General features: G+C 32.3%; 1 protein-coding gene across 2 annotated transcripts in view; it reads right to left on the reverse strand.

Annotated features, from left to right (window-relative positions):
* Positions 1–13,409, reverse strand: part of LOC124369822 (vacuolar protein sorting-associated protein 13) — a 249,003-nt gene that overhangs the window by 203,042 nt on the left and 32,552 nt on the right. For both annotated transcript variants that reach the window (XM_046827945.1, XM_046827944.1), the window contains exons 5-7: positions 9,044–9,278; positions 6,514–6,622; positions 5,117–5,259 (exon numbers count right to left, since the gene is read on the reverse strand). In XM_046827945.1, the coding sequence (XP_046683901.1) occupies positions 5,117–5,259; positions 6,514–6,622; positions 9,044–9,278 (487 nt within the window). The remainder of the gene's footprint in view (positions 1–5,116; positions 5,260–6,513; positions 6,623–9,043; positions 9,279–13,409) is intronic.

The following is a 13,409-nucleotide window of genomic DNA, read 5'->3' on the forward strand; positions in this document are numbered from 1 at the left end:
AACATAGCATTATTAAAATTTAAGGTCACTTAAATCATGTAAAAGTATTTCTTCTACTGAATAGAAAGCCTTCTGCTTCAGCCATTTCACAAGACAACTTCTGAAATTCCTTAAAGTAGTGGTAACTGCATCTGGTGGTAGGAGGTTAAAAAGTTTTACACTAATGTACATGTAGCTGTTCTGGGTTTTACTTAATCTAAAGTATTTGAGGTCTATCAAGTTCTGAGATCTAGTACTATAGTTATGGACATAACTTCTAAATTTATATAAATTAAGATTTTCTTTTTAATGTAATGGTGACTGCTATGCGAGCTCTACTACATTACTAAACAATGTTAACTGTGCTGTTTGTGCTGACACAGGTGATCCAGTAGAGAATCGTAGAAACACTTTAACATAGTTTCCGTTGCAACTAATAGAGTGCAGTGGCTTGTTTTCTCTGTTTCTTTTCAGTAATAATTTATTTTTTATTCACTGTACGTAGCTTGTCAGAATAGTAGAATAGTAAACTGATTCTATTTCCCATTTACCTTACTTAGTGTACTTATTTTTACCTAGTGATGGAATTGACATTTTTGGATTACAAGTGATAATTAGGAAATACAAATTTGTACCATTAATGATTATATACAAGGGCTGTCCACAGAGTAACAGACGTTTTGACATGGCTTGGCAATGTGGGGGACGAGCGCAGGCATCCTGGCGTCAGAGTGTTCCTACACTCAGTACACAACCAGCCATGGTAGATTGTACACTGTGCCTATCGTTCTTTGTATACAGTGGAGTGTTGAAATGAGACCTTTAATTGAAAATCCCACCAGTTATGAAGTACGATCTGTGATAAGGTTTTTGTTGGTGATAAATCACAAAAAAAATTTATTGCCAGATTTGTGATATGTACGGTCAAGGAATAATGAGTGAAAGTCGAGTGAGGCAGTGGTGTATTAGTTTTAAAAGTGAAAGAACCAGTATTCACGATGAGCATCGCAGTGGAGATCTAATCTTGTTAGTGATTAACTGGTGGCGAAGATCAATCCGTGCAAATCACCATTACGGAACTCTCAGAACATTTCCCCCAAATTTCACGGAGTTTAGTGTATGAAATTGTGTTTTATAAACTTTGTTACCACAAACTTTGTATGCCAGGTGGGTTCAGAAAATTCCACCAAAAATCTGAGACTTACTGCAGCACTGACATTTTTGAACAACTATGTTAAAATTGGAAACCAAGCCATCGATCATACTGTAACTGGCGAAGAGACATGGATAAAGCACGTCAACTGTAAAACAAAACAGCAGTCGATAGAGGGGACACACACATTTACCCTAGAAACCGAGGAAGCGTTTGCAATGCTGTCAGCAAAAAAAATCATGGCTATTGTGTTTTCACAAGCAATACAAAACAAGCATCGGGGAAAATTTAACAAGAAAGTTTTGTTTCTACACGACAACGCTTGTTCACACATGGCCAATTGTATCCAAGAGCTCTTGGATGTTTTTAGATGGAAAGATTTTCATTCAATCATCCACCATACACCACGGATTAGGTCTCAAGCACCTACCATCTGTTCCTGGTGATGAAGATGTGGCTCGCTACGCAACGGTTTGACACTGACACTGTGGTTTAACTGGCAGGTGGCAGATTTCTACAGAAAGGGTATTGAAAAGCTTGATCCACATTATGATAAATATTTTCATTTAAATGGGGATTATGTAGAAAAATCACCTAATAGTTTACCTTCATAATGTAAATAGTAAAAATTGTTATTTTCACTTTGTTAGTTTTGTATTTCAAAACATCCGTTACTTTCTAAACAGCCTTCGTAGAAAGAATAGTGCAAAAAACCTATCTGATGAATGTTTTGTTTTTTTTAATGATAAAAGTAACTATTATGATAATGAATCCGATGTTAGTGAAAAAGATTGGACAGATAAAAAGACTGTCAGCTAGCAGCAGCACTGGGATACAAAATGTATGTGCCACGAGTGTGGTGTTGCACTGTGCATCTTAGAATGTATCCAAGCCTTTAACGCCACTTAACATTTTTAAAGATGCAAATATGCACTTAATGGAACTGGGAATTTATAATCTAATACCTTGCTTCAGTATTTACATAAAACACATAATAACATACCAACAAATATGATTTAACTTTATACTGTATTTTTGTGTAAAAATAACAAGTTAATTTCGAAAAGAGCATTTTATTATTTTACATTATAGCCCATTTGCTTTAGTAAACAAAAATATCAAACAAAACACTCATTTTTGGGACACAGCTACTCTGAAAAAATCTACCAGTTTGAAAGCTTAGATGAAAAACGTAAATAACTATTTAAATTATATAGCTATCGTAAATTCCTTTTTATAATTAATTTCAGTACTAAAACCACGGTCATAAAAACAGTAATTTGATTATTTAAAAATATACATATATTCATCCATTAAAAAATTAAACTTATAGAAAAATACAGCTTGTAATTTTGTTTCTATTTATCACAGTCTGGCTTATCAACCTAGTTAAGCTTTTACCAGTCATGTTTACAATTGGCATTGCTACTAACATATTTATTCAACAAAAACAAATTTGCTACATTCAGTTCTACACAAGTGAAGGGTTTAATATTATAACCTAAATAAAACATTTTAGTAAATAAGTATCAAAATGTTATAGTTTTGATATAATTTTCATTTCTTTGTTTAAAGGTTATTTTTGACGATGGAAGGATTGTGAAGGAAACAGGATTTTTCCGGACATTTGCCATCGTTCAGTGAAACAAAGTCCTCTTGGACATCTTAACGCCATTGGTAGGAAAAACTGACTCTTTCATCAAAAATTCCAGGGATTTCGTAGAGAAGTCAAAATCCCTAAAGTTGACTGAAACTGACAAACTGGTAAGTTTTGATGTCGAAAGTCTATTTACAAATGTACCAGTTCCAGAAACTCTCGGAATTATTAAATCACGTCTCAAAGAAGACCAAACATTAAAGGATAGAACTAAACTTCCCGTGCCAGTAATTATGGAACTGTTAGAACTATGCACTCAATGCAATTATTTTGAGTTAGAGGGTAAAATTTACCGTCAAGATGAGGGGATGGCAATGGGTTCTCCACTGTCTCCTATTTTCGCCAATATCTTTATGGAGGAATTCGAGCGAAAAGCTTTGGCTTCAGCTCAGTTCAAACCGAAGATTTGGTGGAGGTATGTGGATGATACCTTTGTTATTTTTTCTCATGGAGACATTGAATTAAATAATTTTTTGAATCACATTAATAGTATTTCTCCTTCCATCCGCCTCACAATGGAAGTGGAAGTCCAAAACAAGCTTCCCTTTTTGGATGTGTGTGTATTAAGAGATAGGGATGTCCTTAAGACAACTGTTTTTCGAAAGATAACACACACAGGAAAATATTTAAATTATCAATCCAACCATCAAAAATCTGTCAAAGAAGGAGTAGCCTACTCGTTGTTTGATAGAGCAAAGAGCTTGTGCTCAGATAAAGATGGACTAAAAGAAGAATTTAAGAAAATTGAATCGGATCTCAGAAGCAATGGATACCCTCAATTAGTAATTAATAAGTGCAAACGAACTAGAAGAATCATTCCTGAGTCAGAAAAACAGATTTGTGATAAATTTGCGTTTATGTCAATCCCTTATGTGCCGGGATTATCGGAGAAAATTAGAAGAGTAGGTAGAAAGTACAACATTAGAACCGCGTTTAAAACACACAACACTCTTAGACAAAGTCTCGTAAAAACAAAACCAAAAAATGGCACACAGGATTCCAAAAACTGTGTTTACAGTATAAAATGTAGCTGCAATAGGGAATACATAGGCGAGACAAAAAGACCACTAAACGTAAGGATAAAAGAACACAAAGAAAACACGAGAAAGGGTTTCACAGAAAAGTCAAAAATTGCACACCATTGTTGGTCCGAAGACCATCATATGAATTGGGATGAAGCCCACATAATACATCGGGAACCACATTTCTTCAAAAGGAAATTAATTGAGGCAACATACATTAAATTGGCAGACCAACCAATCAGTCAACCATCAGTCGAGATTAGGCCGCTTTGGTTGCCAATTCTAAAAAATGAACTAAAGAGAAAACCAAAAGTATCAAACGGATCGGATATTTGTAATAAACCAATGCGGAGTCACAATATGGTTTTAAGAAGTTCATCTCGCATGAACCAATAATAACGAAAGGGCCCATTCCTGTTCCCCTTCCCTTGTATTTCCGCCATCTTGTTTTAGCCAGCCGTCACGATTGCCATTGGCTAGTCCCTCTGGTCAGTCGTAGGTGGTCAGTAGACGAGTGAAGACGCATTGTGACCTGTATTCCGTAGTTTACTTTTAATGATTAGTGTTTTGTATAGTTTTGTATTAAGTGCATGTCTTTAGTGTTAGTGAAGTTGACAACAACATGTAGGTTGTGATTCCTGACTTAGGCGTGCCACAACGCTTTAGTAAGATTTGTTTATTTTAACTTAGTTTGTAATTATGTATTAGGTTAGTTCTTTACCTGAAGAAGAGATCAGATTGCAGATCTCGAAACGTAGTGTTACTGTTTTCTTGTTTCACTGAACGATGGCAAATGTCCGGAAAAATCCTGTTTCCTTCATAATTTTCATTGCTTAGTTCCCTTATATAGCTTCAGCAACCAGATCTCTTACTTCTAACCAGTGACAAAGCTCAATAAAATGACTACTTTCATAATAAATTTAGTTAAACATACTTATCAAATAATGTTAAAATAAGTGAATACACTATTAGTCACACTGGACGTAGAGATAATAAATTTTGCTGGTACTGGCAACTTAGCAATGACCTCTGTACACTTCAGACCAGACTCATGTAGTGAAGGATCTAAATTACTTATGTTTGCAGAAATAAAAAATGTAAATAATAGGGATTAACAATATAATAATAATGTTTATTATTACATTAGACGTTAAAGCCAAAAATTTCTCATTTCAGTCTATCTTAGTTTAGAAGTCATATTCGACTTAACTATATTTCGCTTGATCCCTTGGTTCCAATTTTGCACTACATATTAAAGAAACACCTAATTTCAAGATACAGTACTAATTTATGTTCCACAAGTACCTCTAACTTAGTCAGTGTAAATCGTATGTCCACCGCCACAAACTCGACAGGATACGGAGTTGGGGCAGCATTCTCCTGGTAACCGATGGCACGGTACAACTTCTGCTTTTCTGCTGGTGTCATTGCTTCTTGGAACTGTTTTCCTACAAATTCATTCAGGAATACTTAATCGCCACAGCTATAGAGTTTTATAATTAATTAATTAATCTTAATAAATAACTGTACAAATAACATTTTTCTCAAATCATTGGCACTATATTTCAGTAAAAACCGTCTTCAGGTGCATTAATTGTACAAAAAAGAAAAGAACATACTATAAACAAGAGTAAATAGACAGTGAATAAATAACAAATACAGATGATTTGACTGAATATTTTTTTCAGATGTTGTTTTAAAATTAAGACATTTTTGGTCAAGTTGCCTGATGTTGAGTCCATGTGGAATTTCGCTATTTAAAACCAATTAATGTGCTTGTTCTGGTGTTCTGAGGTAAATTGGGTTTGAATATATTATATAAACAGTATTCCCAATATTTTATACTGTTTGTAATCTTTAAAGAACAAACCTCTATTTTTACAAGTTTATTCATATTACAGATTAATTTCTTCAATCTGTGGATACATTTTCCCATATTAAGTTAAAACATTCATTTTTTACAGAATTGATATATTCATTAATTACACGTCAGTTAATTTACGCTGTATAAGCACGAGAAATGACTTAAATTTTGACACACTGTTTTAAAACTTACATCATTACTTGTTTTGCCATCAGATTCTTTGAAAATACAGTATAACAAATATGAACGTTTTAAGCTATTATCAATCAATCAATAATTCTTTATTCATTAGTTGTACAATGAGGTACATTGAATAGTGTCATACATCACTTATATATATATAAAATTACTAAACATATTCAAGTTCCTCTATTGAATACAAAACTAAATCAATCAAATAGTTTTTTAGTTTTCTTTTAAATTTGGTAATATTATTTTCCAGTTTTTTGTGTGTATATTTCAAGTCTATGATGATCACTGATGATTTCATTCTTATGGCGTGTGTTATATTTGTGCACATTAATTTTTTAAATTAATTTGTTGGCCATGACTGTTTTTAAAATATAGGATGGTTTCATCCTATATTTTAAAAGTATCTCATTCATAGTAATACACTAGTGACAGTGTTTAACTTGGTATTAAGCAGTAAGTAAGAAAAACTAATACATACACACATTTTTGAAAAATTCATATTCAAACAATCTACATTTTAAACTTTTTTGTAATAAAAAAAATAACACAATTCATCTATGAAAGTATTGGATAATAGTTGAATTGTGACATTGATATTTTTTTTTTAAACAAAACAACACAACATTTTATTTCAAATGACACTTACGAATATCACCCTTTGATAAATCATCGTGTTTAGAGTTGCCTCCCCACCAACCCGAGAACCAACTAGATTCCCTCTGCAAAGCTTTTTTCATCAGACCTTTCCTTTCAACCTGAAAAATCAGACATTGCATGAAAATAATCTATCATGCTTTACATTACAATTTAAAAGAATAAATGGTCAAAGGAAAAGACAGCCGAAAGGCCCTCATGGCTCTCTCTATCTCTCTCTTCCTGGAACCCCTTATTAAATTTACATTAACAATATCCCATTCTCAGTAATATTAGCAAAGATACAATATTCAAAAGAATTAGTTCACTTAAATAATGAAATACTTAATTATGCTAGCAATTCGTCCCATTTTAATGATTTTATTTTAAATAAGGACAAGATACATAATTTATTTATTCTCAAACCAAAAGGTAGTAGTTTTCAGAATTATAATTCACATAATTTTATAAAGATTGTGGACATTTCTGAAGATGAAAAACTGAATTGGTATTCACATATTGATAATTTAAGTTACAAACTATCCAGAGTTAATTTTTAAATTATGCCTTAAAAACATTTTCAGAATTGTTTATGTTTCTTCTTTTCAGTCTTTGCTGTGGTATGGAATAATAATTTGAGATAAAAGTAGGATACAGAAAATATTAATCTTGCAGAAGAATGTTCTTAGAGTGATGAGTAATGTCAACCTTAATGAACACAGTGAACCTATTTTTATAGATTCAGATATTCAAACTGTAATTAATCTTTATATTTTTCTATATTTAATTATGTTAATACAAAATAAAATATTTTAGAACCTAATAGTTCTGTACATTCTTTTAATACATATAACAATCAACAAGCATCATTGTGGTTTAATTCCAATGGATTTTTGTTGAATGAAAACAAGACACAGCACATAATTTTTAGCCTGAGACAAGTAAATTACAATATTTATTCTGATATTGAATTATTGGATAATATGAAGTTGTTGGGTGTTTGTGTGGATGATCATTTAACATGGGGACCCCACATTGATCACCTATCAGCTAAGCTCTCCAGGATTGTTTATCTCCTAAGACGTCTCATGTGTTGTGTGCACACTGATTACCTCAGAACGGCATATTTTGCTTTCTTTCAATCAGTGCTCAGATATGGCCTAATTCTATGGGGGAACTGTAGTAGGATATCAGAAATTTTTATTATACAAAAGAAAGCCATTAGAACTATTGCATATTGTGAACCATTAGCTCACTGTAAACCAATTTTTATTGCCAAAATTCAAACTATATTTAACTTATATATATTTGATATTGTACTCTACATTCTCAAACATCCTGAACCTCTGAAGACAAACAGTGACAGACATATGTATAACACCAGAAATAGAGAAAATGTATCCATAGAATTTTATAGACTAAACAAAACTATTAATAGTCACACAGTAATCGCTTTGAAAGTTTACAACCTTTTAAGACCACTTAACCCAAAATATAGTTTTAATGAATTTAAACAAAAATTTTATTCCTGGCTTTTAGTCAATCCATTTTATTCATTAAAAGAATTTTGACTGTCGAACTGTTAGTTTCTAGACATAACCTATTTAATTATAACCAGTTAAATTTTCATCTGATATTTACATCAGATGACATTTCTACCCATAACCAAGTGGGCCTCCGTCCACCCAACTGAAATCTACTTTCATCTGTATCTTGTCCTTATGGTCTGATAATTTACAAGAATCAGAATCACAAGAATTTGTAATGTTAAATTACAGTCGTACAAATAAACAACAAAGGCAACATCACATCAGGTAAGCCTGACCTATTTATTAGCAACACTGTAGCTTACAATCAACAAACGTCAAACTGAATTCAAAAGCCTTAAAACTTGAGTGAAAGAACTAAAACTAAACATTAAAACACATAACTACAAAACAAGACCAACAAGTCATTCAGTAATTAAAAACTCAAGAGAGTTAATCTATTCTTAATATCACAGTTAGACCATTAAAGGATAAAATTAAAATAAAGGTAGAGTTCCTAATTTAATAGACAGAAGGTCAGCAAGGGCCAAATAGGCCTAAATATTTACTTAATACCTAAAATATTTCATCTACTGTTGTTTCAAAAAACTCTCGTAATTTATAAAAAGGACTTTTTACTAACCGGCTATGTATCACACTCCTAAAAGTTCTTAGATCTACATGACTTCATACAGGTAACTTATTAAACATTTTAAGTGCTAAAGGTGACAGACTAGTTGGGGCTTTACTTAACCTAAGAATAAGAATAAGAATACATTTATTGTCATAAAGCTTATACGAGCATCAACACAGGTAATGCATAAAATATGGAAACTAGCAATAAGTCCAGACAAGGAAAATTTGACAAGGAAAAAGCCTATTCCGATTACCATAGTCAGAGTGTTTATTAATCATATAATACTGAATCATAATATTTTTCACTGAGTTAGATTTTGTGTCAAAAAATAAAAATTTTAAATTAAATTTTGGTTTAGTTAAAAAAAATATAACAGATACCTCAACTTCAATCTTCTGTCTGACAAGCACAATATTGAGTGCATCCAAGTGTTTCTCACAAGTATTGACAGATTTTATCAAGTCAGCGCTGGGCTTGCTGCTGACCAATTTCATCTCGTAGACTTGAGCATATTCTTTGCACGCCTTTCTGTGAGTGTGAATGTGCATCCAATCCCAGTTACGCCGACGTCTTCGCACCTCCTCATGTAGTATACACTCATAAGCAAATTTCCACCTGTTGAAAATACACAACATATCAATTAATTAAAAATATTAAAGCCTTCAGTTTGATACCAGTGGTGAAATTAAACCGCATGAAGCATGATTTAGTATTAAGCACCCAAATTCTGTTTCATTTTTGAATAAGAATAAAGAGTTCTCTTTATCTTTCATTATTACCTCTCATGCTAAATTAATTTATTTTAAATTACAAGCATTAGATAAAGGGTCAGATTACAATTGGATATAATATAATGTTTGTAATAAATTTATTGAAACCTCAAAAGTTACTTTACTTTTTTTTAATTATTGGACTAAATAAATTTATTTCATTTCTTTACCAAGATCATTAAATACAGGATAGCTGAGGTTACTCACTAATAATCAGAGCTTAAACAGAATACAAATCTTACAACTTACAATCTATAGATTCACATTCAATATATTTAAAATCACAAGCGACATCCATAAACATGATACAAGAAATAAGAGCAATTAAAGTTTACCAAAATTAATACTATTATGTATTCAAATATCAGTTAGACTCAAACAGCAGCTACAATTGAAATTAAGGTGTAATAATAATTCTCAGTGTTTACATTATTAAAAATTATTATTATTTTCAATTCACAAGACTACATTTCACTTTGAAAACACATCACTAGTTGAGAAAAGATCTAGGTAGGCTCAAAATGAGAAAAGTTCATGAAGACATGATGTAGTACCAATTTCAACATTTTATTTCAACAAAGAAATATTTCCAATAATTTGATAATCCATTTTTCAAATAAATTGCTTACAGAAAACCAATATGCTGAAACAACCATTATTAAAAAAAAAGTTAAGGTAAATTATCTATTAACCCATTGTCCATGCACATTACTCTTGAGTTTTTCTAAAATTATTGAGATGGTAGTACAAATTCAACTCATTAATTACCTAAAGCACAATCAATGTGTTTTGTAAAAGTTTCAGCACAGATAAAGTTATATAAAATCAAATTGAGTGGGTTTGTCGAACTTTAGATTGCTTAAGTAGGACTGTTGGTGTTATTTATGATCTGTCTAAGGGTGTTTAACTGTAATAGCCATTACATCCTCATATCTAAATTAATGATAAAGTTCTCAGCTAAATAACAAATAATTTAAATGTTTTACAACTTTATTTTATACAGGATGAGGCAGACCACCCTTCTGTGATGTATAGCAGCTGAAGCAAGTACATACCTTCTTTTTCGTTTTAATGAAAACCCTACTATTCTGGAAAATAATCCTTAACACCCAAAAATAATCCCAAATGATACTTTTGGTGGAGTAAGGACCAATATTTGAAAAATTTTAATATATAAGGTTAGGTTGAACTGTAGCTCATTTTAAAGGTGTATTTACTTGTATACAGGACGGTCCAAAATGTCAAGTAGAAAACAAAGATGAGAACACAACAGTGTACAAAATACAACAAAACATCGTGAAAGTTAGTATTATTGATGCAATTTCTCGACCATTCAAGATAAAGGCAAACTTTAAATATAAAATTTTAGTTTTTAAGAGAGCTAGCTATTTACAGCAGTATTGTTTAAATAATGACCTGGTGTTTAATCCATCTAAAACCAAGCTCCTTGCAGTGGGAAGGCTTAAAGATCACATATCAGGACCACCTGATTTAGAGAGAGTGGATGAACTAAAACACCTTGGAGTGTTTCTTGACCAATGTCTGTCGTGGAACTGCCATATAGATAATCTTTGCTCAAAACTAAGCTGTGCCATATTTGCCCTTAGAAGAATTAAAGCAACTGGCACACCATCCGCCTTAAGGATTGCCTATTTTGCCCTTTTTGAATCTCATCTTCGATACAGAATCACCCTATGGGGTGGCTCCTCAGTTGGTAATCTCCAGAGGGTATTAATTCTTCAAAAGCGAGCAATAAGGGTTATGGCCAGCCTCTCTCTCCTCGACAGCTGTAGAGAAGCCTTCAAAGACCTAGACATCCTTACAGTCACCTCAATCTACATAATGGAGTTGATTATTTATGCTTCAAAACAAAATCTGTTAAGAAATGAAGAGGTACATGCTTATCAAACTAGAAGAGCTCACACATATCATCTTCTAGCCAACACTACTCTCTACACCAAAAAGCCATCATTTGCTGGAACCAAGCTTTTCAACAAACTTCCCAAGGACCTTAAAAGTTGCAACCCGAAGACAATGAAAAGACAACTACATGACTGGCTGGTGAAGAAGTCAATCTACACCATAGAAGAATTATATTGCATCCTTGACCTTTAAATTTTGCCCTCTTGTTTAAATTTTCTTCTCTTGTAATGTAACCAATTTGGACTTTGTACTATTCTATGATGTGACAAATATTCTGTTCTCAATGTTCATGAATAAAGAGTTCTCTTTATCTTTCATTATTACCTCTCATGCTAAATTTGTTCACTTTCATTCAGTGTTATCTGACATGCGGGTTTTGGTTGATAAAATCTCTTCAAGCCACGTTAAACTGGTATAAACCATACTGCTGTAAAAATATTTTGTCATTAGATATTTTTAAACAGAATTCAACTTACTCTCCAGTTGTTTTTTTTGTTTTTTTTTTTTTTAATTCTGTTTATTTCTGTACTATATAATAATAAACAATAATAAATTCTTTATTTTCTCAATTTGCAAAATACTTTAGCAATTTCTTAAATACAATCATCAATACATAAATAAATAAGACTCTTTTACATAAAAAACTTAGATCAAAAAAATGTCCTTGCCAAGCCTGACCAAAAAGTAAAGCAAAACTCGAAATACATACAAACTAAAAATTAATCTTAAATACACAGAATAACAAAATATAAAAAATTACTTAACAATTAATGCTTTTATTATTGAACAAAGTATGTACATATATATACACACACACACACACACACACACGCACACGCACACGCACACGCACACGGCCAGTCAGTCGCCGTGGAGGAAGGACGTCTTTAATCAGTGCTCCCAGTTATCAAGATGTCTGATAAAGATTCCTGTTCTACCTGTAATGACCCGATCCCTGAAGAAATTGATTTTGTGAAGTGCTCAATTTGTTTACTTAAATATCATTTTGAATGCGCTGAAGTGGAAGAAGACAAATGGAGACGTTATGGAGTAAAAAGAAGAGATGCATGGAAATGCAAAAACTGCATTGCAAGTAAGTCACAGAATAAGGATACAAATTCTTCTCAGGAGTTAATTAGTGATTTGCACAAAGATTTTCTTTCTAAAATGGAGGATACAATTAAAAAACAGTTTACTGTCCATGAAAAAAATGTTGGCAAGCAATTAGAGGATTTAAAGGAATCTATAAATTTCATCTCAGCCCAGGTTGACAGCCTTGAAGGAAAATTAACTGAAGCTATAAACAAAATTAAAATATTAGAAAAAAACCAGGATGAAATTATGTCTGAAAATAAAAACTTGAAAAACGACATTAGTGTACTGCAATTAAAAGTAGAAAATTTGGAACAGTATGGTAGAAATAAAAATATTCTAATAGAAGGTGTCCCTGAAGCTGCTAATGAACAGATGGTAGATGTTATTAAACATCTGTCAACCATAGTGGAGGAACCTATTGATTTTCATACAGATATTCAGGCCATGCATCGAGTCCCTACCAAACGAACTAAGGGTCCAAAACCTATTGTGGTACAGTTTTCTAACAGACAGAAACGTGATGCTGTGCTTAAGAAGGCTAAAGCTGCAAAAATCAAGTCAAACAACTTTGTGCGAAACAGTCCGGATACGAATGTTTATGTAAATGAACACCTCACTCCCTATTATAAAAATGTTCTATTTCATGCGAAAAAGCTCAAGCACCTGGGGTATGCGTATGTCTGGACCGCAGATGCTAAGATTTTTGTTAGAAAATCGCAAGGTATGCAGCGGCATCAAATATCAACACTGGCTGATTTAAGTAAGCTGGCCGGCCAGAACATTGAAAATTTATCTTTCGGCAGTTTTCAAAACAGATAGACAATTACGTGATTGGCATATCGTGGATTAGCAGTTGAAGAGGATCAACAATATGTTAATAGACATTGACATAATTTGTGTTAATATAAGGAGTGTAAGGAAACATTTTGATGAACTGGTGATTTATTTAAATTCAACT

This window comes from Homalodisca vitripennis, chromosome X (genome assembly GCF_021130785.1).
Source record: "Homalodisca vitripennis isolate AUS2020 chromosome X, UT_GWSS_2.1, whole genome shotgun sequence".
Classification (NCBI taxonomy): Eukaryota; Metazoa; Arthropoda; class Insecta; order Hemiptera; family Cicadellidae; genus Homalodisca; species Homalodisca vitripennis.